We start from the raw sequence: 27,607 nt of genomic DNA, 5'->3' as shown, positions 1-27,607 counted from the left end.
TTTCCACTGCTGAACGCTCCCACCTCTCCAGAAGCTGCCAAGGTAGAAAAATTCAGCTTCCGTGTTACCTTACTAGTTTCTGGTGTTTGAAAAGTGAATCATTTGCCGCTACAATATGATTGCAAACAATCTCTCTACTCTGTATTTCGCACTGGTGGGACTGCAGCCACACTACTGTGAGTAGTTCTGGTGCCCATAATTCAAGAAGGATGTTGAGAAATTGGAGAGGGTTCAGAGAAGAGGCGTGAGGATGATCAAAGGATTAGAAAATATGCCATATAAGAGACTCAGATATCCATCTATTTAGTTTAAAAAGAGAAGCTAAGGGGGTAATTTGATTACAGTCTTAGTATCTACATGGGGAACAAATATTTGATAATGGGCTCTTCAGTCAAGCAGTTATTCCAATGGCTGGAAATGAAGCTAGATACATTCAGCCTGCAAGTAAGGCATAGATTTTTCCCAGTAATGGTAATTAACCCCTGGAACAATTGACCAAGGACCATGGGGGATTACCCATCACTGACAATTATTAAATCAAGATTGATTTTTTCCCCCTAAAATATATACTCTAAGAATTATTTTGGGGAAGTCCTATGGCCTATTTTATATAAAAGGTCAGACTACATGAACACAGTCATGCCTCCTGGCCTTGGTATCTATGAAATTGTTCCTTTCGGATGCCTCCAAGAACTTTAATAGCTTCATGTTGTCATATGTAGTAAGCTTACCTCTAAACTCTAATGCCAAAGTTGACATTTAAATGTGGACCTAGAAAAGTGCTCACTAAAATGAATAGGCAAATTTTCATTAAATATGTTAGTAAATAATTTAGAAAATCTTGGGTAAATTAAGATTTGAGTATTATGATCCAACGTTGAGAATGGTTTTCTTGGAATCTCATGTTTACAATATATTTAACTTTAATAGAAGTATTATGCACACTGGTTGCATACTGAGTGTTAACATGAGCTCTTTTCAGCTGCATGAAATATCTACTTTCTCACAGAGGGGAGGAGTTCTCTGGCCATCTCTGATGACACACCGTCTCCATGGCAACAAATCCATGACAACGCAACAGAGGAGGGTACTGCAGGCTGCAATTTGAGCTGTCTGCTTCAGGAATGCAGTGGTTAATGGCTGTACGGAAGAGCTAGGAAGTCAGCAAATTTTAATGACCAATTTTGATCAAGTAAAGAACACCCCTGTATGTTTTGGAATAAAATGGATAACTCTTTTGTGGAAGAAGTGGCTGCATCTTTGGTTAGAGAATTTCTCAGCAGAAAGGTAATTTTGTCTCATTTTGCTCCAGTCAATGCATGTGAGAGACCCTAGCAAAACAACACATGAACAGCCCCCTCAGTCATCTGAAAGAGATTAAGGGATGCTAGGGGAGAGGATAGAATTTTTCCAGTTTTTGGGTGGTTGTATCTAAACTGTAACAAGCTACTAGAATAAAAACAGTAGACTACATTTCCCATAAGGCATTTCTTTAATAGTAACACTTCTGAATACGGAAGTTGGGTTTTATCTAGCTAAAGAAACATGACTGTGCATATAAAAATCTGTTTTGTTGAAAATGCCCCCATCAACACTTAAAAAAGGTTATGGAATATTTCTGGGGGCTACTGGGAAGTGTCCATTCTGATGCTGTCCAAATATTAGGTGTCCCAAACCTAACAGAGATCAAGCAGTCAGAATGCATGTAGGGAGCAGGGGAATACAGAGAAACAGCACAATCATGAATTACGCATAGATAACTGATTTTATGAATGTAAAAAAAATCCCATTCTAAATTTATTTAGTTTTCAAACATTCATGCAGCTCCCTCTGGAAAGTTTGAGATATTAAAGGGAAAACTGAAATCCTAATAAGGACTTATTGAAAAACTAGTTTTTCTGGAAGCCCGCTACTCCATGTAAGGCATTATGGAGCACTCTAAATAATGTTCTTGGTGCTCATACCAAACTTAGGATCAGAAATCAAAAATCCTATTTTCAGAATCATAGACTGATAGGACTGGAAGGGACCTCGAGAGGTCATCTAGTCCAGTCCCCTGCACTCATGGCAGGACTATTATCTAAATCATCCCTGACAGATGTTTGTCTAACCTGCTTTTAAAAATCTCCAATGATGGAGATTCCACAATCTCCCTAGGCAATTTATTCCAGTGCTTAACCACTCTGACAGTTAGGAAGTTTTTCCTAATGTTCAACCTAAACCTCCGTTGCGGCAATTTAAGCCCATTGCTTCTTGTCCTATCCTCAGTGGTTAAGAAGAACATTTTTTTTCTCCCTCCTCCTTGTAACAACCTTTTATGTACTTGAAAACTGTTATCATATCTCCTCTCAGACTTTTCTGAGTTAAGGGCCTAGTTGGTAGGGATTATAGAAAGCATCACCTTTATACATCTCTGTACTATCCACTCTTCACCTCATAATATTCTCCATCTGCACTGATGCCTATTAGAGCTATAATTTTGGTATATGGGTTGAGATAGTTAGGATTCCAGGATCCAGATGCTGTTCCCATCCATGGGAATTAGTTTAAAACAAGTTTTAATTCTCTATTTGCCTTATACTATCAACTCTTTGTTTCAAAGCACAATGGAAGTTATCTGCCAGGATGACATTTTACCAAGATGTTCAGGTAAAAATACTGCATTGCTTTTTAGATTAGACGTGTACATAGAACACTTAGCGAGCCACTATTAAAATTATCAGTTTAAACTGAGCAGCGGGATGGTGGCAGAATGAAGCAAGCCTTGTATTTGCCCAAGGTCCTTCACATCGAAAACCTAGAACCTGTGCCAGATTCATCTCCCGGAATTTATTCTTCCATTAAGCAAGGGACACATTACAATTGAAAAGAGGCTGCCTTTATTTCATTTATGCCTTAGTGCTTTTTGTGTGTTTATGTGACTTTCTATGGAGCTACTTCATAGCTCAGAACCATGGTGTCTGCAGCAGAGAATCATTCACTAGCAGTTTCGCCACACATCTTTGGGACTGAAGCCAGCCACCTTAACTCCTTAAAGCAGTCTCTCAGCATAACTATCAAGTAGCAATCTCATGTCTCAAGAGAGCAACGTAATTTGCTTAGCTGGATTTTAGCTTCAGCCTTCCCATTGTTTACACTAAAATTGGGATTCTTCTCCAAAGCTAGCATTTCAGTGCAATTTTGTATGGAGTCTTTCTAAAGTAGAGATTTTATAAGATATTCAGGTGTAGATCTAATATTTGAATCTTGTCCTGGGACTGCTGTTAATCATTTTTGTGTAACCTTTCAACTCAACCTGATTCATAAGTTCACTAAGTTTAGAAAGAGACTTCATATAACTAAAAGTGGTGCTTTGCTTCTCTTAACTGGAGAAAAACACAAGAGTTCTGTAGAAGTGTATATTTTGAAGTTTTGGATTGTTTTTTTGCCTGCTTTAAAGTAGTTAGCCATGTTTTGAAATACACTGTTAAGGTCTCTTCAGATCAATTCCAACATTTTATGTTTGACAAAAGATAATACATTACAAAGCATATTCAAGTTATTATTTACTAATGGTCAAATACTTCCTGAAAATACTCAACAGCTTCTGCAACACAGGAGGAATATGAGGACTTCTAGACAGCCATTATCAGATGTCATGCATGCCTGATTGACCTTTGAACATACAATACAGCTTGTTTTCTACACATATAATGAGACCTGATCAGTATTTAGACTATAAAAACACAAGCTACTGTTTCAGATACATTTTATGAATTCTCAGCATCCTCTTAAAGATTTTTATCTGCTGCCTAAATATTCTGGGAATTTATATTCACAACAGGCCCAGTTTTCACTAGTACTATCAGCAGCCCCATCAGATATTAATGAGATTCTGAAGTTCAGCACATATGAAAAAGTCAAGCCACTGGTATACATATTTCATAATCAAGCTTTATTGATTTTTTTATATATTGTGAGCATATAGATTTTATTCCTGATGTAAAAGCACTGTAGCCATGCTTTAAGCGTCATCTTGTATAATGTAACCATTGTGTTTGCAGGCTTCCCTTGATTAATTATAAAAGAAGTTTAGATAATACAGCAATAGTTAAATTATCCAAGATAATAATAGGAAGTTTATGCACTAGTGGTGTATGTACTGTAGCATTTATAGCAAGCTTCAAATTAGGTATGACCTACTGAATAAAGATGTTGTAAACTTTAAAGTTGTACTATGTTTCCTGCAGTATTTCTAAAATTGACATTTCTTCCCTTGAGGGTTTAAAAAAGACAAGTGCCATTATGGACAGAGAATTTCCACGTACTGCACTTAGCATCAACAATAGAAATGAACTGCGAAATGTTTTGCATCTACAATCTTTGTACAAACAAAACAAGGTAAGGGAATTTTCAGTTTTGTATTTAAGTGACCAGAAGTCAGCATCACCAAGAGTTGTATATTACATGTTAAAAGCAAGCTTAAAAACCTGGTCAGACAAGAATCATCATTATGGGGTTACTTTAAAGTGCAAAGAGCTGTTAGCTGGACTTACTACATGTGTCATTTCCCATTACTGGTTGTAAAGAATAGACCTGATCTACATTTTGACTTTAAGGAGGGGCTGAGGTAACAAGGTTGTGTAAGTTGCATAGCACAAGTTTAAGGGCTGGAGATGGAACACTCTTATTATAACTTCAGTCTACATAAACATTATTTAAAGAGTAGGGAGCAGTTAATTTTCCATCAGAGATTATTCACTTTTAGCATATCCATTTTCCAGATGAAGTTCTTTGTACACCAGAATCTAACCTACAGATAGAATGGACAGTGAGCATCATCTTGAGTCAGAATTGAACAAGAATGCGACATTGCCTGGTTTTACAGGCACTGTTATCAGATCATGCTTTCAAAACATTTTGTAAAACTAAGCCTTTACCACTTATGAGCATTGTAGACCATAATTTTTTTTTTGGCAGGGGAGGGTAAGAGTAGGTGTGCTAGCACTGCAGCCTTACCTACATTTCAGTTCAAGTAATTTTACCTACCCAAGTTTCTCCTGCATTTTTACAGGTATATCATGTTCAGCTACTTCACTTGTCCCAAAATATTGTGGTTCTGTATGTGGTAGCCTTGCTCAACTACAGATGTTGCTGGAAACAGTAAATGGTACACATGTAAATTGGTTTAGGATACTTTTGAACAATATATACCAAGGCTAGGCAACCTATGGCATTCGTGCCAAATGCGGCACGTGAGCTGATTTTCATTCCTGGGTCCTGGCCACCAGTCCGGGGGGGGGCTCTGCATTTTAATTTAATTTTAAATGAAGCTTCTTAAACATTTTAAAAACCTTATTTACTTTACATACAATAACAGTTTAGTTATATATTATAGACTTATAGAAAGAGACCTTCTGAAAATGTTAAAATGTATTACTGACACGTGAAACCTTAAATTAGAGTGAATAAATGAAGACTCAGCACACCGCTTCTGAAAGGTTGCTGACCCCTGATGTATACTATGTAAAATGAGTAGCAATTACCCTGATATAACCATAGTTACTTTAGGTTTGTTTTGCTTTTAAGGCTCAGCTTTGTACGGTTAAACAGTGTAGTTTTTTACTGGTTTTGAAGGACTTATGTTTTGTTCAATACCTTTTCCTTGTTACATTTACACAGAAGTGGTTGACACCCAATATTTCTGACTTTTTTTTAAACCAACATTTGAGAAATGTAGTTCAACATGCATGATTGTATTAACTTATATCTAATTGGATAGCTAATGCTAGCTGCAGAACTTAAGATTTTTTTGCAAGAAAAACGGAACAGAAATCAGAAGTTTGAGTTATTATTGCATGTATAATATTCTAGTTCATTCAATCCATTATGGTCAGTTTCTCAAGAAGTAGTTTCTTACTGGAATAAACATACCACTTTAGTCACTTATTTGGATATTGTATTAAGAAATATTTTTAAATATGAAGCCAAGACAAAAGGACTGGGGAAAGAATGTTTTGTTTCACTGTCTGCCTATTCTGTTTTAAGCTTCTGACTCTTAAGAATCTTTAAGGTGTAAAATAAACTGGATCTCTGAGTACTCAACATTCCTTAATATTTTCCTGAATCATACCATTTATGAACTAACATGACTTTATATCTGCAAAACCCCTCAGTGCATCTTAAAAAAACATGAGTCAGTTTAAACTGCTGCACTGTAAAACTAAAATGTTTCTCAATCTTCTGTTTTAACTAAAGTTAATTGGTGACTTTCAATAGTTGTAAAGCAATGTATTCCCTCCTCCCCCTCTCTAGGCAAAGGAGAATCCACTGAAAACAATTCTTGAAGTTATCACCAACTATTTTCTTGAACATTTTGGGACCACCAGATGCATCACAAGTCCTGCAGCTTCAGTTCTACAAGCTAAGAGCTCTCAGTCTAGGTGTATAGAGACATCATCAGTTAATGACTACTCAGATGAAGACATGCATGGCAGAACAACAGTGTCTGATGCAAGTAAAACTGAGGTTTACAGGTATAGTCCCATTTTACTTTACGTGTGTATGCAGTCTAATCCCAACATTCAGAATTACAAGTATGAAGAGGTTTCAGTTTTTACATTCAGTTTTGTCATCTTTTCCTAGTTGCCTTTAGCTTGGCACACTATTAAAAGGGTACTATGATGAATGTAGGTAAATATATTCTAAATTGAGATGATCCTTTTAATTATGTGCTCCTTGAGATTTGTATTAGGGTGCCCTCTGCTATCATATTTGGTGTTTGACGATCTATCCTACATCTTCATTCTGCTGTACAAGGGGCCCTGAGCTATTATACCAGATGTTTGAGAAAGTTCAGATATGAATGCATGCCTTTAAGTCAGTGGTGAGCAACCTGCAGCCAGCCCATCAAGGTAATCTGATTGCGAGCCACAAGACATTTTGCTGATGTTGCCCATCTGCAGGCATGTCCCCCCTGCAGCTCCCAGCCACAATGAGATTACCCTGATGGGTCGCAGGTTGCCCATCACTGCTTTAAGTAGTGATAAATATCTAGGCAACAAATTCTCTTATATGTAACTAGAAATAGAATACATAGGATCAGAATCATAAAAAAGGCATGATTGTATTCATTTCATCCCTACAAACTTAACAACCTCAAGTATTTTGAACCCCTTTCTACCCAAGTGTATATCCTGCAGGGTGGAACTTGTACAAATTCTTTCTATGACTTACTTTTGAATATTAATGTCCCCTTGTTATTATGTTTATGTTTAGTTTATGCTAGATACTATGCTTCAACTGAATACTTTTAGAAGCAGGTTCTTCTATTGGCTAGATCAGGGGTCGGCAACCTTTCAGAAGCAGTGTGCCGAGTCTTCATTTATTCACTCTAATTTCGCACGCCAGAAATAATTTTTAACATTTTTAGAAGGTCTCTTTCTATAAGTCTATAATAATGGAGATATCCTATCCTATCTCCTAGAACTGGAAGGGACCTTGAAAGGTCATTGAGTCCAGCCCCCTGCCTTCACTAGCAGGACCAAATACTGATTTTGCCCCATATCCCTAGGTGGCCCCCTCAAGGATTGAACTCACAACCCTGGGTTTAGCAGGCCAATGCTCAAACCACTGAGCTATCCCACCCCCCAATAATAAATAATAATAACTAAACTATTGTATGTAAAGTAAATAAGGTTTTTAAAATGTTTAAGAAGCTTCATTTTAAATTAAATTAAAATGCAGAGCCGCCCCCAACCAGTGGCCAGGACCTGGGCAGCATGAATGCCACTGAAAATCGGCTCAGGTGCTGCCTTTGGCACGCCTGCCCTAGGTTGCCTCCCCCTGGGCTAGATCAATTGAAGTCCCAGAACCTCCTGCAATTTAAAACATGCCTGATCCCTCCCTACAATGGCTTTCAAGCAATCCGTAGCTGCTCTTTGTTCCTTTAGCGGGGTCAATGAGCAGGCAGACTGAATAACCTGGATTTTTAAGTGTGTTTTAAAAAAAAACCAACAACGCACCCACCCACCCAGCTGTCCTTGGGGCAGTGATGAAGCCTAACCCCAAATGAAGGACGAGCCCTACAGACAGGAGTGTGTGAGAGAGAGACAGAGAGAGAGAGATTTGAAAACCAAACGCTTTTATAATCTTCCACCAAATCCCCCCCCCCCCCGGTGAGACGGTTTGAAACAAGGCTAAGCGGTCTCGCCCCGTCCCCCCGCCCGGGAGCTGCCCCCTGAGGGGGTTGCCAGGTCCCGCAGGGAGCCCGAGCCCTGAGGGCGCTTCTGCTTTAACAAGCGGCCCCTCCCGGGCAGCCCCGGTCCCTAGTATCAGCCCCTGGGAAGGGGGGGGAGGGGCTGAGCATGTAAGAGTCAGGCCAGTGACTCAGCCCATCCCCCGCACAGCTCCTGCGCCACAGCGACCGGCCCCTGTCCCAGCTCGCGCCCTCCGCTCTACTTATACCCCTCCGTCGCGCATGCGCAATGAAGCGTTTGGCCGTTCTTTCCCGCCCGCACCCCCGCGCGCAGGAAGCGGGAATGATTGACCAGCGAGCTCTCCGCTCCCGACGCAGGGCGGCCCCGATCGCGAAGGTTTACTCTCTTTCTTGTGTCTCGCTGGGACTCTATGATCCTCACTCTCTAAAGCCAGACCGCTCTAGTCTCCGGGCTTGCGCAGTGGTTCCCTGGCGGAGGCCGGGGGGGAGGGGCAGGGAGGAGTGCCCAGCTGTTTTTAAAGAGACACACACACACGTTCATCTCTCCCCTCCCCAGTGGCATATGTTGGGGTTTCAGGGTGCAGCCAGGGGAGGGGTGACCCCCACTGACATGCCTGGTCTCACCTCCCTTCTCTGTTGCTCCAAAGGTAGCTTGAGAAAGGTGAGTTGCCAACTCTCACAGGAGGTGGTGCTTTTTTTTAAAGCCCCAGCTCCAGGAGTCAAGTGATTACCTGAGACACTTAATTTTCTTTAAAGAAAGAGTACATTTCTAGCCACTGTGGGTGCAGAGATAAGCTTGATGACATGACCCCAGTGTATTCTGAAAGCTCAGAAACCAGAAAGCAAAGATAAAATAACACAAAATGTATTCACTTAAAAAAATAATGATGATTTTTTTCCTGCCAGGCTTGTGGGTTTTTTGGATCGCCAGACTCATGATTCTTGCACACTTGGGGTTGGCGATGCTGAGCATGGATGGATGTGGGGATGGAAGAAAGTAAACTGAGTGGATGTGCAATGGAGGCATACGTTGTGGGTTTGTTCTCAGCTGGTATACATCAGTGTGGCTCTATTGACTGGAATGGAGCTGTGCCGATTTACACCCACTGAGATTCTGCCCATTTGTATGTTGATCTCATTCCTACCTTCGAGTGGCCTTGGAAGGGATGTGAGGAAAGGTGGGGATTTCTCCTTCCCATCTTTAATACCCTGGGGGCTGCAGATCTCTATCAGGGGGGACAGTGGACACGTTTTGGCCCATGCTCTGGCAACACAAAGGGGCTGCAAAGCTGCCGTAATAAGGAATGGCATGCGGAACTGCCCATCTGGCAATGCTAAGTCCTTCCAGAATGTCAGGGCGGGAAGGAGTGTGGCTGGAGTATGCTACCTCCAGTGACCCCCATAACCAAGGCAGCCCCCAGCAGCCAGAGGAGAAATGGGCAATTAGAGTGTAAAAAGCCAGTGCCTGAGATGAGTCCACATTTCAGCCTTCCTGATAATTAAAAAAAAAAAAAAAAAAAGTGAAACAGCACAGAATGAGAATTAGATTTTCTGTGCCAAGAGCTGGTTCTTTGAGTCATGATCTAATAACCATCTCTTATAAATAAGTTTACCTCTTCACGTCCTTTAGAGAGGCTTTGACAAACTCTAAAAACAGCCCCAGTATTTACACACTGGGCCAGATTTTTAGAGGTAGTTCGGCACCTAAAGTTGCAGATAGATGCCTAATGGGATTTTCAAAAGCACGTAGGTGCCCATGGGGCTTAGGTGCCTTGGCACGTTTGAAAATCCCACTAGGTACTTATCTGCATTATTAGGTGCCTAAATACCTTTTAAATCTGGCCCACTGTGCCCTTTGCCAGCCAAGAATTGCATGGCCCTGAGTCACAAGTCATGGTCCCCAGCACCTCTAGAACTTCTGTGTATCCTTTCTGTATACCGTGCCCTTCCCTCTTGTACAATATTTTGGTTGCTTCTAAAAAGTAGCTGTTTAACTATTTAATGAAAAGGAATATTTTATAACACAATATTTTTTAACTTCATGGAACTTGCTGGTGAAGGATCATAATGATGAAAATATTTAATTAGAAAAAAAGGTTAAAAGGTTAGAAATTGAAATGAACATGTTAATCACTTAATGTTTTATCCTCTGCAGTTACATTAGCTGGGATACAAATTATATTGGTATATTTGGCCCCCGACCTGGAGCGATGGGGCTCATGCATCAGGGAATAAATTGCTCACCACCTATAGTCAGGAAGTACAATTCCCCCCCCATGACATACCAGTTACTATATACTATACTATAGATAAAAAGCAACAAAGAGTCTTGTGGCACCTTATAGTCTAACAGATGTATTGGAGCATAAGCTTTCGTGGATGAATACCCACTTCGTCACCCACGAAAGCTTATGCTCCAATACATCTGTTAGTCTATAAGGTGCCACAGGACTCTTTGTTGCTTTTTACAGATCCAGACTAACACGGCTACCCCTCTGATATACACCTCTACCTCGATATAACGCTGTCCTTGGGAGCCAAAAAATCTTACCGCGTTATAGGTGAAACCGCGTTATATCGAACTTGCTTTGATCCACTGGAGTGCGCAGCCCTGCCCCCCCAGAGCACTGCTTTACCGCGTTATATCCAAATTCATGTTATATCGGGTCGCGTTATATCGAGGTAGAGGTCTACTATATATACACTAATACAATAGATCAGAGGTTCTCAAACTGTGGGTCAGGACCCCAAAGTGGGTCACGACCCTGTTTTAATGGGGTTGCCAGGGCTGCCGTTAGTCTTGCTGGGGTCTGGGGTTAAAGCTGCAGCCCAAGGGCTTCAAGCCCTGGGTGGTAGGACTCAGGCTTCGGCTTTGGCCCTGGGTGGCAGGGCTCAGGTTACAGGCCCCCTGCCCAGGGCTGAAGCACTGGGGCTTTGGCTCCCGACCTGGAGCGATGGGGCTCAGGCAGGCTCAGGCTTCGGTCCCTCCTCCTGGGGTCATGTAGTAATTTTTGTTGTCAGAAGGGGGTCGCAGTGCAATGAAGTTTGAGAACCCCTGCTATAGATGCTTTATGGGGTTTTATACCTTCCTGTGAGTCATCTGGAACTGGCTAAAGTCAGAGGGTGAAATCCTGGCCCCAATGAAGTCAAAAGGAGTTTTGCCCGAATTTCACCCATCGACCAGATACTAGACTAGGACCTAATCCTGCAAAGATTTATGTACGTGGGTGACTCTACAATTTGAGTGCAATCCCCATTGACTTCCATGTGGCTACTCATACATAAAGATAAGCACCTGCATAAGTCATTGCAGGATGGGAGCCATATGGTATTTTTGCACATCCTATATTCAAATAAGGAGTCAGAGAACTTTTGGCAATGTAACATTGCAAGACACAAAAATCTAAGCCTCACAGAAACACATTACAAAACGTAAATCATAAGAATGAAATACTTTAAAAACATCCTTAACGTTAATCCAAAATCAGTGAGTCTCATTCCAAATGAGAGACTCTTGGCAAGCTTCAAAGGAATGGCAATGATTAGGCTGCTGGTTTGCTGCGAACCGTGCCTACCATGTTGACCAATTTTGCCTCATTGTTTCCTGGTATTCCCCCATCTGGCTGTATCCGTCTTGTTTTATACTTAGATTGCAAGCTCTTTGGGGCAGAGACTGTTTTTCTTGGGTGTTTATACAGCGTATAGCACATTGGGGTCTTGGTCCATGACGAGAGACTCCTAGACGTGACGATATTACAAATAGGGCTGTCAAGCAATTAAAAAAATTAATCACGATTAATCACATGATTAATCACACTGTTAAACAATAATAGAATACAATTTATTTAAATATTTTTGGATGTTTTCTACATCTTCAAATATATTGATTTCAATTACAACACAGAATACAAAGTGTACAATGCTCACTTTATATTTATTTTATTACAAATATTTGCACTGTAAAAAACAAAAGAAATAGTATTTTTCAATTGCACTGTAGTGCCATCTCTTTATCATGAAAGTTAAACTTACGAACGTAGAATTATGTACAAAAAAACCCCTGCATTCAAAAACAAAACAATGTAAAACTTTAGAGCCTACAAGTCCACTTAGTCCTACTTCTTGTTCAGCCAGTCACTCAAATAGGTTTGTTTACATTTGCAGGAGATAATGCTGCCCTCTTCTTGTTTACAATGTCACCTGAAAGTGAGAACAGGCATTCATATGGCACTGTTGTAATCGGCACTAAAGATTCATATATCCCTTAATGCTTCAACCACCATTCCAGAGGACATGCATCCATCCTGATGATGGGTTCTGCTTGATAACGATCCAAAGCAGTGCGGACCGACGCATGCTCATTTTCATCAGCTGAGTTAGATACCAATTTCAGAAGGTTGATTTTCCTTTTTGGTGGTTCGGGTGCTGTAGTTTCCGCATCAGAGTGTTGCTCTTTTAAGACTTTGGACAGCATGCTTCACACCTTGTCCCTCTCAGATTTTGGACAGCACTTCAGATTCTTAAACCTTGGTTTGAGTGCTGTAGCTATCTTTAGAAATCTCCCATTGGTACCTTCTTTGCGTTTTGTCAAATCTGCAGTGAAAGCATTCTTAAAATGAACAACATGTGCTGGGTCATCATCCAAGACTGCTATAACATGAAATATATGGCAGAATGTGGGAAAACAGCAGGAGACACACAATTTTCCCACAAGGTGTTCAGTCATTAATAAAGTAATTAATGCATTATTTTTTTAACAAGCATCATCAGCATGGAAGCATGTCCTCTGGAATGGTGGTTGAAGCAAGAAGGGGCATATGAATGTTTAGCATATCTGGCACGTGAATACCTTGCAATGCCGGCTACAAAAGTGCCATGTGAATGCCTGTTCTCACTTTCAGGTGACACTATAAATAAGAAGTGGGCAGCATTATCGCCTGTAAATCTAAATAAACATGTTTGTCTTAGCGATTGTCTGAACAAGAAGTAGGACTGAGTGGACTTGTAGGCTCTAAAGTTTTACATTGTTTTGTTTTTGAGTGCAGTTATGTAACAAAAAAAAATCTACATTTATAAGTTGCACTTTCACGATAGAGATCGCACTACAGTACTTATATGAGATGAATTGAAAAATACTATTTCTTTTGTTTATCATTTTTAAAGTGCAAATATTTGTAATAAAAAATAATAATACAAAGTGAGCACTGTACACTTCGTATTCTGTGTTATAATTGAAATCAATATATTTAAAAATGTAGAAAAACATCCACAAATATTTAATACATTTCAATTGGTATTCTACTGTTTAACAGTGTGATTAAAACTGCGATTAATTGTGATTAATTTTTTAATCGCGATTAATTTTTTAAAATTAATCCCGTAAATTAGCTGTGATTAATTGACAGCCCTAATTACAAATAAGAAATGATAATAAATTAATTCTCATTGAAGACAGCTAATGGTTTAAAAGCTATTTAGGATTTTATACATACTTTCTCCTTTAGGAGATGGTATGTAGCACATTAAGATATCATAAGATTAAAATAATGATTTATTTAATTTATAATTCATTCCAGAAAAAGTGCAGGATTAAAAACTGAAGAGCTGTATGCAGACATTTTAAGTGATGAGCTATCAGTCATATATAATTGCTAGATAATTCACAAGTAACTCAACCACGTTATTATTGTAATTTTTTATTGATAGTATTTGTGTATAATTTCATTTTAAATATGTTTCTTCCCTGATAGATATGACATTGATGTTCCACTAGATAAAGTCATTCCATCGAAGAGACATCAACATAAAAGTGAGAAATCCAAGACTGTGGTAGTACCCAATAGTGGCTCATCCTCTGAAGGAGATAAAAAGTCAAAAAATAGCAGAGATGATTTGAAAATAACAGAAACTTCTGAGGAGATGAAGACCACAATGAGAGAGAAGCAAAGGTCCAGGTCTGGTCTCATTGTCAGAGGAATGATGGCTGGACCCACTGCAAGTTCACAAGAGGTGCTTTCCTGTACTTCTAGAGAGATTAAATAGAGGGTTAGAGTTATAGATTTCTACATTATATTTTCTAGTAAAGACATGTGAATATAACATGCAGATTGTTTTTGTATATTAAATCGCTATATTTAGAGTTTGTAGTAGAGCAGTAATTTAAGGAAGAGATTGTAGTTAGTAATTTAAGAAAATCTTTTAGATGATTTAGAACCATCAGCGATCATCACATTGTGTAATAACTAATCTATGCAACTCTCTGATCTTTGATTACACTATGTATAGTTATTGTTTATTTTCCATTCTCATTACTTTTTATTTCTTTAAGACTGGAATTTTTAAAGGTACCTAAGGGAGTTAGGCACTCAAATCCCAATGCATTTCTTTAGAAACCCCAGCCTAAATCAACAACAGTTCTGGGTTCCAGCAATTATACTTCAACGAACATTCTCATGTGTTTTGTACTGTACTCTTTCAGTGAGTATTCTGGAAAACACCAAGATTCATGTTTTTGGTTTTTCTCCCTATTCTGTTTTTTTTTATGTCAACGGGAGTTTTGCCTGAGTAAAGAGTGCAAAGTTGGACCCATGATCATTAGCAATGGAAAAATCTCTCATGATCAGTTTGAATAATTTCTGAGATGCACATAAAAGTTTGTGTGTGTATCTGAACTTGTCTAAACCACTTGGGTCTAGAAATAGGACTGGATACTTTTCTGTACTTCATGATTTCATCTGAACTGGGTAAACAACAAGGTTTCGTGAGCTATTTAATTTCTGATCCTGGATGAAAAGAAGGAGTGCCTGAAAATGCACAATTAAGAGACCAAAAAAGTTGATCCTTATTATTAATAATAATATTTATGTATGTATTTATGTATTTTTATGTTGTAGCACTAAGGAGCCCTATTCATGGGCCAGGTGGACCCCACCCCAAGTGACTTACCATATAGTTCTGGCTTGATACTGTCCAAATTTTGGGTGAAGATGCAAGTCAGTTCTTACTATTATTATCCAAACAGGCTCTCCCCATCCCTAATAACAGAATAAACTGCATATCCCAGTAGTTAGACTAATAGAGCCTTCTGCTTTCTTGTGTGTTTGTTTAAAAAGGCTGAACATTTAATCTGGTATGTTCTTTATTGACAATTTATCCTAGGATTCAGTAAAAAGGAAGCTTCTAAAACGATCCTCTGGCATAAATAGCACAATGCAATTCAAAGAGGAAGATCATCAGAAAAATTCTTCAGTGGTGCCAACTAGTGATTTTCAAGAAATTAAAGGAACTTCCACAGAGTCCATGAGTTACCTTTCATCACATAATGCCAGTGGTCTGAAAGAAGATATGGAATTTTCATCAAAGATTTCATCAAACTCATACACAACTTCAGTCAGTGAGAAGCTAAGACATACGTCCAAAGACACAGCTGATCCACTTGCCAAACTCTTATCAGAAAGAGAGAGAACCAAAGCTGAAGAAAGGAAATCAATGGCAAGCTTTGATATAGACACCAGTGAAAAAACCCTCAGATTAAGTGTTCTTCACAGACATTCAGAAGCTGGAAGAGAAAAGAGAGAAAGATCTCCCAAAAACAATGAGAATCGGTTATCAGGCCGCAGGTAAGATTGTTGGGTATCTTTCAAGAATATCTGTAAAACTACTGTACTGAAGAGTTCAGGAAGTGTTGTAGTTAACTAATATTGATTTGTGCAGGAAGCCTAGATATGATTTCTATTTAGCTCAGAGGCACAAAAGGAGGTGCTCAACAAAGAGCCCTCTTATGCATTAAGAACTAGCACTGATGAGCTTCAGATTGTGTGAAGAAGGTGAAAAAGGAAGTATAATTTATCTCTTCACATAACCTAAGAACCGGGGCTCACTCAATAAAATTAATAGGCAGCAGATTTAAAACAAACAAAAGGAAGTATTTCTTCCCCTAACATGCAGTCAACCTGTGGAACTCATTGCCATGGGATGTTGTGAAGACCATAAGTAACTGGGTTCAAAAAAGAATTAGATAAGTTCATGGAGGACAGCTCGATCAATGGCTATTAGCCTCTGTTTGCCCGATGCTGGACTGGACAACAGGGGACGGGTCACTTGATAATTGCCTTGTTCTGTTCATTCCCTTTGAAGCATCTGGCACTGGCCACCATCAGAAGACAGAATACTGGGTTAGATGGACCATTGCTCTGACTCAGTATGGCTGTTCTTGTGTTTTTATGAACTGAGTCCTGTTGCATCTGAGAAGTATGAGAATATGGCCTCCGGGTGCTCATGTAAAATGAGGGAATATAGAAGGTGATCCTCAAGTCTGTAAGAGGAAGAGAGAACTTCCTTAACCCCATGATCCCAAAAACATATTGATGACTTTCCCTCTCCTTCCACCCTTATATGTCACTATCTTCACATGGATTATAAACTCTTCAGTGCAGGATCTGAGGTATTTTATATATAGGAGCTTTGTACAGCTCCTAGCACATTGGGAACCTGATGCTGATCCATGTTCCAGGGCACTAATGTGAAATAAATGCACATTGTCTGAATGGGGCTGTGATCTTGATTAGGCCTTGAAATATATCTATATCTGAACAGCAGAAGAAGAAAATGCTGGAGACAGTGTTGTTTTCTTCCCTTTCAAGTGATGCTAGGACAGGTTTTATTTAAGAGTTATCTTGCCTGAAGTTAGAATGAAGTTCTCGGTACTTGGCTAAAAATTTCTAATTTCTAATGGGCTTCATTGGCCCATTGCTTATAGCAGTCTATAATTAGTTGCATAAATAAGTGGCCTGAATTGCAAAGGTATTTCAGTCAATAGAAATTGAGTGTGGTCAACACCTCTTAAAATTAGGAGACTTGGGTAGGTGTCTTATTGTGGGTATAGAAGAGTAGCATTAGGCACCTGGTTTGAAAATCTTAGACTGAATGTAATACTACTGGTTATTATAAGAGTAGATTGATTTAAAAACAAAACACTGAGGATGACCTGATCGCTATTCCAAACTGCAAACTTAAATTCTTTCTTTTGGTTTATTGGGTTTCTATACTTAAATTCTGCGTCCTAATGAGCACAGGACACTGTTGACATCCATGGTAGTATGTTAGGTCCCTCCATCTTTCTTTTCCGCGGACTGGAGGAAGCAGTGAGCAAGGGTCTCATTGAAGCTGCATGGAGACCAGCGTGGCACTTTCCTCTTCTTAGGAGCCAAAAAACATTTGCAGAGGCCTCTGGCTTTCCTCCCCTTTCCTCTTCCTTCACCTGCATGACACAGTTATTTGTTCATGTTAGCAGATTTCATCTAAGTGATGTGGATTGCTGAACAACCTGTCAGAACACCGACTTCAAGGTCCCAGCATCCCAAGAGATTTACAATAGATGGTTTAAAAAAAAAAAAGCCTTTATGTCACGAGTAAGAAAAAATAAGTGTTCTACACTAACAGAAAGAATTGCTTTAGGGAATACAGGGTGATAAGAGTGAGTATGTTCCCAATATTGATGAAATAATAGGAGTATAGCAGATTATGTATCACTGCCTTGCTCTGTAGCAAAGGGCTGGCTAAAACCGAGTAGGAGGTTTTGTTCAAACAACAAAGCAGTTGTAATACCTCCACGCAGCTGTTGCTGGGCCTTGTGGCATCTACCATGCTAAATCAGCACCTGTGGGACAGAGATGAAAAGCAGTAGCTGTGCTGGAAGGAACTGACACCCCATGAACAATCCTGCACAATGTATGTATGTCCCTGTGAGTTAAAACAGCTTTGATTCCTCTGATGGAATGAGCGGGTTTCAGAAAGAACAGTAGAGGGAGCTGTTTCATAAACAGTCTGTTTAATCATTGCATTGGTATTAGTATCGTAAAAGACTTTGCTGACATAGGGCTCACAGGCTCTTGCATGGTGCTGAGAATTCTGGCCAAACCACAAAGTGCATAAGTACTTTGAGCACATGAAGCACATGACTTCTCTTTGAAGTCAGGGGGACTGCTCCTGTGCTTAAAATTAGCCATATGCTTAAGTGCTTTGCCAGATTTGGGCAGAGAGTTTAGCACTGCAATTGTAATTGTACTTTTAGGTAGGGATTGTTTTTTTGTTCTGTGTTTGTACAGTGCCCAGGGCCGGCTCCAGGCAACCAAGCACATGCTTGGGGCGGCACCTGGTAAGGGGCGGCCAATCTTGGGGTGGTGGGGGGCATCGCGGCGCGGCATTCTGCGGGGGGGAAGGCGCTCCGGCGGCGCTCGGTGGGGGGTGCTCCGGCGGCGCGGCGCTCGGCGGGGGGGGGGGCGGCGCTCAGGGAGGGGCTCCGGCGGCGCGGCGCTTGGCGGGGGGGGGACGGGCTCCGGCGCGCTGCGCTTGGTGGGGGGCGGCACGGGATCCGGCGCTCGGGGGGGGGGGTGTTCGGCGGTGGTGCGGGGGGGCTCGGCAGGGCGGCGCTTTTTTTTGCTGCTTGGGGCAGCAAAAAAGTTAGAGCCGGCCCTGACAGTGCCAAGCATGACTGGGTCCTGGTCCCGAAGTAGGGCTCCTAGGTGCTAGAATAATTTAATGAATAAATAATAATAACTTTGCAGGATCTAGCTCAGAAAGTGTAACAGTCACTATTTATTTGGAGCCAAAGTCCACTCTCTGTAACTCGCATTTCAGTGTTAATGATGACAGAATTTGACCCTTCTCGATTAATATTTGAAATGTAGTTTAGGACTGATTGCAGCTGGTTCACCCGCAGGGTTTTGTAATCTTTTCCTTTTTTCCCTTAGCAAAGTGAAGACATTCCAGTCTTATTTTTCATTCCTGTTTTCTTTGCCTTTTTCTGGCTTGCCATGTTCAAAGGTTCTGATTGTTATTCACCACCCCAGGCACCTTTTGTCTATAGATGCACTCGGCAAAAGAAGAAGGCAAAACCACAGCACTGCATCAAAGGACTATCTGAATATCAATGAATAACGGCTGCTGACAGAGCAGAGAAAAATAACTGTTTATAAAAATCTACAGGAGAAATATGGATTCCTCAATATTTGGACTCCCACACTTAAGTAAAAGGGAAGGATGAACACCGTGCTGTGTTTGCTGTTTTGTGAGTCATTATATCATTGATTAGTCTTAGACAAGGCAAGAATTGGGGGGCACAGGAGGGTATCTGTTAACTAACTTCAGTTTAATAATGATAATGATCATACTGATCTCTTACACTTTTTATCAGGAGGTTTCAAAGCAATTACAAAGGAGATCAATATCATTTTCCCTTTTCAGATGGAGAAACTGATGCACAAAGAGGTGATGTTACTTTCCCAAGGTCACCAAGCAGGCCTGTGGCAGAGCTGGGAATCAGAGGCAGATTTGGGGTTTGTGGGGCCCTGGGCCAGAGCAAATGATGGCCCCTCCCCACCCCTTTCACCTGCAGTTCCTCCTGCCCCCACCTGGTACTCCTGCTGGGGAAATGAGGTCAGGGCGGGAGAGTTTGCCCCACCCCACCTCCCCTCCCGGCACTCATGCCGGGGAGCTTGGTCAGGGCACAGGGGCTTCCCCTGCCCACCCGGCGCTCCTGCTGGGGAGCGGGGTCGGGGCATGGGGGTGCCCATTTTTCCAGAGGCCTCCAAATTGGCCGAGGCCCCTGGGCACAGGCCCAATTGGCTCAGTGGCTAAATCCTCCACTGCTGGGAATAGAACCCAGGTATCCTAAATCCCAATCTAGTGCTCAATTGACTAGTTTAGACTAATATATTTATATTTTGTACAGTATTAAAAATATAAACTCAAAACTAGTCCTCTATATTCAACGGTCTGTACTGAGGCCAACATTGCATTAGCTTTGTTGGGAGTTTGTCCTGAATAAGAACTGCAGGATTATAATCTTATTTTTACAGGCACATTTTAGCCAGGTAGACAAACCAAGAAGACATTTGGATTTCTCTTACAACCAAAATGAAATGCTCAGCCATTTTGGATTTACATACAAGAGGAATGATAAACTGACTATGAATGGAATCCTTCCAGAAATGATCAGCTGTAGTAATACAATTATTCTCCAAATATACTTAAAAAAGCAAACTTAGTTGCTATTGTTTCTTAAGTAGTTTTTCATAAAATAGCTAACTGAATTTATGAAAATCAATTCGAAACAAAGAATATGGATGTAGCTTGTGGTATTTATTGGTTTATTTAAAGGACACCATTAGGCATCTCTGGATTAATATCTGATTTATTTACCTTAACAGATGTTCTCCATTTTCTAGGTCTGACAAAGATTCCAAACATCCACCATTAATAAGTCAATATTTAACTACATTTACTACACTGCCACTGGTAATTGTGGTAAAATGTTGACTTCTTAATGGAGACCTCTCTATTTTTCAATACACTTCTGACTTACCATGCATCCCCTTGTAGATATATTGTGTCTACTGCCATGTAATAACTTTTAAAACATCCCTTTAGTCACAGAAGTTAGAGATGGAAAAAATATCTAGCTTACATAGAGCCTATCACTGTGGTGTCTTCGTGCTTCTACACAAAATTAAGGAGTGCAAATGAGAAGAACAAAGCTGTTATTTTCTCTGTGTTCCTCAAGAGTTAGAGCTTGTCAGGGTCATATGGTCTCTTCCACACCACTGCAAATTTGTTCCAAAAATAGTGTTACATGCTTTCAAGTGCTTTATACAATTTGTGCATTCACTCGTGGTAATTTCGTGCACAAAATGCATGCCTTTACTTTGAAATTTTATCCCTCACTTTTTAATATAACCCTACAAAAGAAGAGAAATCATAGGTAAGTGGCAGCAAATCTGCATGAATCCTGAGTTATAAATAATTGACAACAAATCTAATTCCCTAACTCATCCTCTTCTAGCTATGTATTAAACCATATAGGATATATGTCTCTAGCCTCTATTTGCCAGAAGCTGGGAATGGGCGACACAGGATGGAGTCTGGCATTGGCCAGACTCCACCTGGCATTGGCCACTATCGGAAGACAGGCTATGACTGTTCTTATGTTTGTGAGAATCACTGTTTTGGTTCCCATCAGGCCTAGACACAATAATTTGCAATAAGCATAGAGTTTCAACATGAACTTCAAATTTATGTTCTTGAGTAGTTATAGGTCATACTTGTAATATTAGTTTTGAGATGGTTTTGAGTCTTTTAAGTCCAGTTGGGCAGTGTATGTTTCTTCCCCTCAAAAAACTGTATATATAATAATAGGAAAAATAATTACGTGCAGAATGTTTACTTTTCTGGTATCATTCAGCTAAACAACAATTAACAGTGTGTCAATTTGTAGGGCTTATTCATGGGGTTTTATTTTATCACATAAGACTTGATCATTTAAGAAGTATGCTCCTTAAAACGTACGGAGTTCTCAGTATTCTTGAGCATTTTTTCGTAAGTTCACATCACATCATCATATTTATCACAAGGACTATAAAATATACCTATTACTTAGATATAAACCCTTACATATATATATACACATGCACACACATTGTGAAGTGTTATTCATTTCTTTAGAATGTAAGGGTTTATATCTAAGTAATAGGTATATTTTATAGTCCTTGTGAGGGTCTATATCTAAGTTATATGTATATTTTATAGTCCTTGTAATATATAGAGATATATCTATGCACACACACATACACACACACACACACACACAGAGTATATACTCTTTTACACTGTGAAAAAAGGCTGTAAATATGACACCTTGACATGACTTCATATCAACATTGCTCAATTTAACAAGTCAAAAATGATTTTTTTAAACTTCCAACGCCAGTCAATGTAAAATCTCAAAATCAAGCTGTTTTTTTTTCTTACCCTTTCTATGTTCATCACCAGTAATGCTCATCATTCTTCAGCTATCCCTTTCTATCCGCATTATCCTTTCATTTGAATTTATGGTACTTGAAAACATTGTTAGTGATGTGCAATGCAGCTCAGTCTTCTTTAACTGTTTTGGCTCTAGCAGGAATAATTTTTTTTTTTAAATAAGTGCATAGCACAAAGAGATGCACAAGGATCAAATATGTTAAGTGTGACAGTGACTTTTCTAACCATAACCACACTATAAGTTCAACAAATACACCTCTACCCCAATATAACGCGACCCGATGTAACATGAATTCAGAAATAATGCGGTAAAGCAGCGCTCCGGGGCGGGGCGGGGCTGCGCACTCCGGCGGATCAAAGCAAGTTTAATATAACGCGGGTTTCGCCTATAACGCAGTAAGACTAACGAGAACAGCATTATATCGGGGTAGAGGTGTAGTCTGAAAGAGCATATTCAAATATGAGGATATAAACTATCAAAGACCTCGCCAAAACTTCTAAGCTCCTACCTGAGCAGAGTCTTGAATGGGAATACAGTGCAAAAAGATAACAAAAAATGACCTTCACCTCTGATATATTGTCATTGATGCTGAAACCCCTAAGGGTAAGAATGCTATTATCAGTGAACTGAGCACACAGATTAAGGAATTAAGATCAATCATAGAACAGAATATATGATCACTGTGGATGGGAAAAATTAAATAGGTAAGATGAATGTCTAACATGGATGAAATTAATTCTATTGCTTGTCTATACCTCATATAGAATTGAGGGCATTTCATGGCACCTTTTGCCCACTTACAGAGTCATCCTGCTGCTGCCAATGCAGCCTTAGGATGGTAGTAGCCTTCTAGTCTGATGTGTCCCCAATCTTCTCATTGCAAGAGTGAGGGATATGAATTGGCAGGTGGATCCTTGTATTTGCTGATCCAGCAGCTTTCCATATACCCCTAAATTTCTTTCTATATTAATGCAGATGGAATCCATGGAACTTCATGGCATCTCTGAGGGTAGGCCCTCTGTGTAACTGCAACAGTTCTGATGTTTTCAGGACCTCTGTCTACCCATAGCTAGGTGAGAAGATCTGGCCCATCAAAAGGTATCCTATTATGGGAGTTTTGACATCTGTGTTCTGCCTGCCATGGCATATGGAACTGAAAAAAATTAATTCCCCAGGAAAACAGAGTAGAGGCTAAAATCTCAACAGCAAAGGAAGCATGAGAATACCTATGGAATTACATGGAGAACCAGGAGACCAAACAAAGAGATCAGGCTCAGTTCAAGAATATCTTGCCTGTACTGTAGAAGCTAAAAAGGGAAGGGAAGACAGCACCACAAAAAGAGACAGAACTGTTTTACATTAGAATAGTTTCCTTCTTCCATAACCAAACAAAAGGATATGGGTTGCCTGTGATAACAGAGGACTGAAGTCGGTGACTCAGTAGGTCCCTTCTGCTTCTGTGTTCCTATAATATCTCAGAATATTGTCCAAAGGAAGGGATCAGGAATGAGGCACTTAAGTTTTTACTCATACTTTCACTGTGAACACTAGTCATCCCTACCTCTTCTGTACCTCTAATTACTCCTTCTATACTGTCCTCTTTACTGCCTGCAGTCTTGGCTAGAAATGGAATGTGAGCTAGTGATTTCCTTTCGAGACTCTGCCAATGTAGCTAGGTAATTTGAAGAGTAGGGGCTGTTTTATGAGCATGTGGCTTGGCGTCAGCCATCTTCTTCCAACCAAAACCTTAGCATCTCTGTGATGTGCTCCATCTCCACTAGCTGTGGACTAACAGCCAGATGAGACCTCTGCCAGAATTTCTTTTCCTATATGACAATGCATAGCCTTTTAACCAAAATTCCCCAGATGAGAACTTTTTTAATTGTTCCAAAAATATCACAGCAAAGACTCATTATTCTGTCATGAATTCTTTCCAAGCTGTGCCTGCATCCAAACACAAACAGACTAAATGTAGGGAATTGCCATAGATACTAATGCCTTCATTGGAACATTAGTCATATTTCATAGAATCATTGAAATTAGAGATGGAAAAGACCTTTTTAGGTCACTTTGTTCTACAGTATATTATTCAGTACTATATATATATTTGCTACAGCACATTTTCCAGGGTTTTGTCCAGTTCAGTCTTTAAATGGCTCAAGTGACAGAACTCTCACCACTTCCCTTGGGAATCTATTCCAAAGTCTAATAGATCTTAGTTTTAGGATTTTCCCTCTTATATTCTGCCTAAATTTTCTTTTGCTTAATTCTATCCCATTATTTGTAGTTATAACTGCTTTTACCACCCTGGTCATTCCTCTCCCTGCTTTTCGTTTACCCCTTTTAAGTACCCTGTAGGCAGTTATCTTATTCTGTTAGTCATCATTTGACTAAAATTTATATATAATGATTTTAATATTTGCTCATAATTCTGTCCCTCCAACCTCTGAATTTTTGTCTTTTGCTGCTCTTAATTTCCTTCCTATTTCTTTCTAGTACTCAGAGCTCCCATAATGGTACAATATCCTAGGCATGTCTCACCAGTGCCACATGGAGATTAAAAATCTTTCTGTTGATGTTATACTTCTTAGTATGTGGTGAAAAATCACATTGGTGTCTCTTGCCATTACATTGCATTACAAGCTCATATCTTATTAGTTTCAGTTTTGGACAGTGATGTAAACATAATATTTCCTGAGTGTCTTCTTCTGAACCTCTCTTTATGAGCCAGTGCTAGATGTAGGATACTGGCTTAGATGAATCTGTTGTAGTGCAGTAGTTCTGCATTCCTATGCCTTGGTGAGTACAGGCACTTTCTCTATGCTTTGCAATACTGCATTTCTACATGTGACTATCAGCTGTGAGTCTGAATCACTTTGTTTTGTCTTCTGAATCATCACTCACTTTCTCACTCTTACCTTAACTGAGGTCAATGAAGGTGGACATTTGTATTATGCTACTGACAGTTCTTACTTAGAGATGATGAAAAAGTCTTGGCTATGAGAGGATTTTCCCTATTTATACATTTCAGTAAAAAGGATAGAAAAAAACCCAACAACCTGAAGATACATTTTGGGGAATAGAAGTAGAGCTGGGTAGGAAACGGCTTTGCTGTCCCACAAATATATTCAAGAGTTTGAAATATTTTCCCATCTATAATCTAGACAAAATGTCAAAATCTCTAAATCATTCATGAACCAGAAAAGAATTTTTTTTTTCATTTCAGGTCAATGAAAACATTTCATTTCTATCATTCTGAAATTTTTGGTTCAGTTTTGATGGGGTTTTTTTAATCCTTTTTTAGTCAAATTAGCTTACATTTTGAAACTTTGGATTGGGAAACTGGAATTTTTCATTTTGAAAATGTTGCAATTAAATATTTTGACAAATCTGAAACATTTTTTCTCAACATTTTTTTGAGTCAGGAGATTTGTTGACTCTGACCCCGTTTCGCTAACAGTTTCAATAGCAACAAATCAGCTTTAAAAAAAATTGTCCAAAAATTGTTGACCAGCTCTAGACAGAAGACTTCTTGAAGCAAACAAATATACCTCTTGCCCCCTAAGAAACTCAGTAGAAAAATCAAGATGACCAATTTTAAAACACTAATGTTATTTCTTAGCATTTCTCCAGTTATCTGAAATGAGCAAAAAATATATATATCTTAACAAAAACAGTGAGTTGGCCCTTTAAATAATCAGTGTTCTTGCTTTAAATGACTGAGTTTTAAAACTGGAGTAAAACAGCTTAATTACCTATTGGAGGACTCAAGCCTACGCTTGTCAATTCTCTATGCTTAATTAGTTTTAGAACTGCCTTAGAGCTCAGGATTTTTTTTTTCTCCTGGTAAACCATTGCATGCTTCCCACCCACAAGCCATCTGTGCTGGCATACATTAAAATATAAGCACAGAAGTTGGATATTCATTTCTGAAGGACTAACCGACCGCACATGCGCGCGCGCACACACGCGCGCACACACACGGACACACACACACACAGAGTTTGTCCCTTGGACTAAATGAGAAATGAACCTGGAGGAAGTCTGTTATGTTGGAGCTGGAACAGTTGTATCCTTGGTTTGAGTGGGCAATTAAGGGCTTGGCTCCAGTGGAGAGCATTCCAGTGAAGGTGTACCATACATTCCACTAGACTAACTCATTAAGAATCTTGACGTTGCTAACTTCCTTCCATTTATTTTCAGCTTTGCTGGAAATGGCCAATCCTTTTGGCTCTTGGGAAAAGAGGGAATCCTTCCATTTCTCGGGATTCCTCCCAGTTTAAAGCTGGTGTCAAAATAATTGTGTTGATCTAACATCGTAAATATTGATTTCAGTGGAAGTGTACATCTGGATACAGTCAATATTGCACTTGAATTTTAACTGCATTCTCTCCTTGTCTAAAAGGAAAATAATAGCTAATACACAAAGCACTTTATTTCGGAACTTCAATGAAATAAGAAATTCTTGTTCTAAAATGTGTTCATATGGTATACTCTGGGTCTGATCCACTCTTCTCTCAGGTTTACAACGGTGTAACTCCGTTATCTTCAGGAAGGTTACTCCTAATTTACACTGGTGTCGGTGAAATCAGAATCAATCCATTTACCCAAAATTTTTGTAATACTCTCCCTAATCTGAGTGACAGTAATATCAAAAAGAAAGAACAGGAGTACTTGTGGCACCTTAGAGACTAACAAATTTATTAGAGCATAAGCTTTCGTGGGCTACAGCCCACTTCTTCGGATGCTTATGCTCTAATAAATTTGTTAGTCTCTAAGGTGCCACAAGTACTCCTGTTCTTTTTGCGGATACAGACTAACACGGCTGCTACTCTGAAACCTGTCATCAAAAAGAAAATCCTTCTTGGTTTTTCAGATAAATGAATGTCTTCTTATTTTTCACAGTTCATTTTTGATAAGCAGGAGAGAGAATTTTCAAATCCAGAACAGAGCTATTCCACTTGGAGTAACAGATGTGGATGGCTTTCAGACAATACTTGGCATATCACACTGAAATGACTTTTCAGCAGCCTGGGAAAAATGTAATAGCTGACTGCAAAGGAAAAGTGCTTATCAGCATTGTAACTTGTTTTTTAGTCTTCATAAACTTTTATCAGAATAGTAAAGTGGAGAATCTGAGCCAAAGAAGTTCCTCCAGATAGAATAAAATAAACATCTGCAGACATCCACTTTCAGCATAGAGCCAGACCCTGTCACCCTTCACCAGGCAAAACTCCCATTGACTTCAATGAGAATTTTGTCAGGTGGAAGACTACAGGATTTGGCCCAAGGGATGGAAAAATCAGTGCTGATGTGATGTTATGAAGACATGATTAATTACTTCTGAGGCAGCGTAAGGGTGAGCAGGGCAAGGAGGAAGGTGTTGGACTCTGCTTTATTCCTAACATTACTGAACTCTTGTGGAGTTTTCCCATTTTAGTTTTGCATCCATGATGTTATCGTTATGCTGACATTACTAACAATATTTATAAAACAAGTTAAAGGTCACAAAGACCTGCAGCTGGATTCAACTGTTTATTATCTATTTAAAATAATTTTTCCACCCAACTTTTCTGCCCATATATTTTCCA

At 39.6% G+C, this 27,607-nt stretch overlaps 1 protein-coding gene across 4 annotated transcripts in view; it reads left to right on the top strand.

Moving 5' to 3' along the window:
• Window positions 1-1,066: 1,066 nt before the first annotated feature.
• The window catches only part of MINDY4 (MINDY lysine 48 deubiquitinase 4), a 93,915-nt gene continuing 67,374 nt past the window's right edge, over window positions 1,067-27,607 (top strand). For 2 of the 4 annotated variants that reach the window (XR_010598193.1, XM_065582664.1), the window contains exons 1-5: window positions 1,069-1,287; window positions 4,261-4,380; window positions 6,295-6,515; window positions 13,948-14,206; window positions 15,356-15,816. Coding sequence is in view for 2 of the 4 variants with exons in the window: in XM_065582664.1 (XP_065438736.1) it covers window positions 1,210-1,287; window positions 4,261-4,380; window positions 6,295-6,515; window positions 13,948-14,206; window positions 15,356-15,816 (1,139 nt within the window). In the remaining 2 variants the exon portion in view is untranslated. Of the gene's footprint in view, window positions 1,288-4,260; window positions 4,381-6,294; window positions 6,516-13,947; window positions 14,207-15,355; window positions 15,817-27,607 lie in introns of all 4 variants that reach the window. The other 2 variants (XR_010598194.1, XM_065582665.1) reach the window with 2 other exon arrangements.

This window comes from Chrysemys picta, chromosome 2 (genome assembly GCF_011386835.1).
Source record: "Chrysemys picta bellii isolate R12L10 chromosome 2, ASM1138683v2, whole genome shotgun sequence".
NCBI classification, from domain to species: Eukaryota; Metazoa; Chordata; order Testudines; family Emydidae; genus Chrysemys; species Chrysemys picta.
Note: the sequence above shows the minus strand (reverse complement) of the source record. Positions and strands in the feature narration are given on the sequence as shown.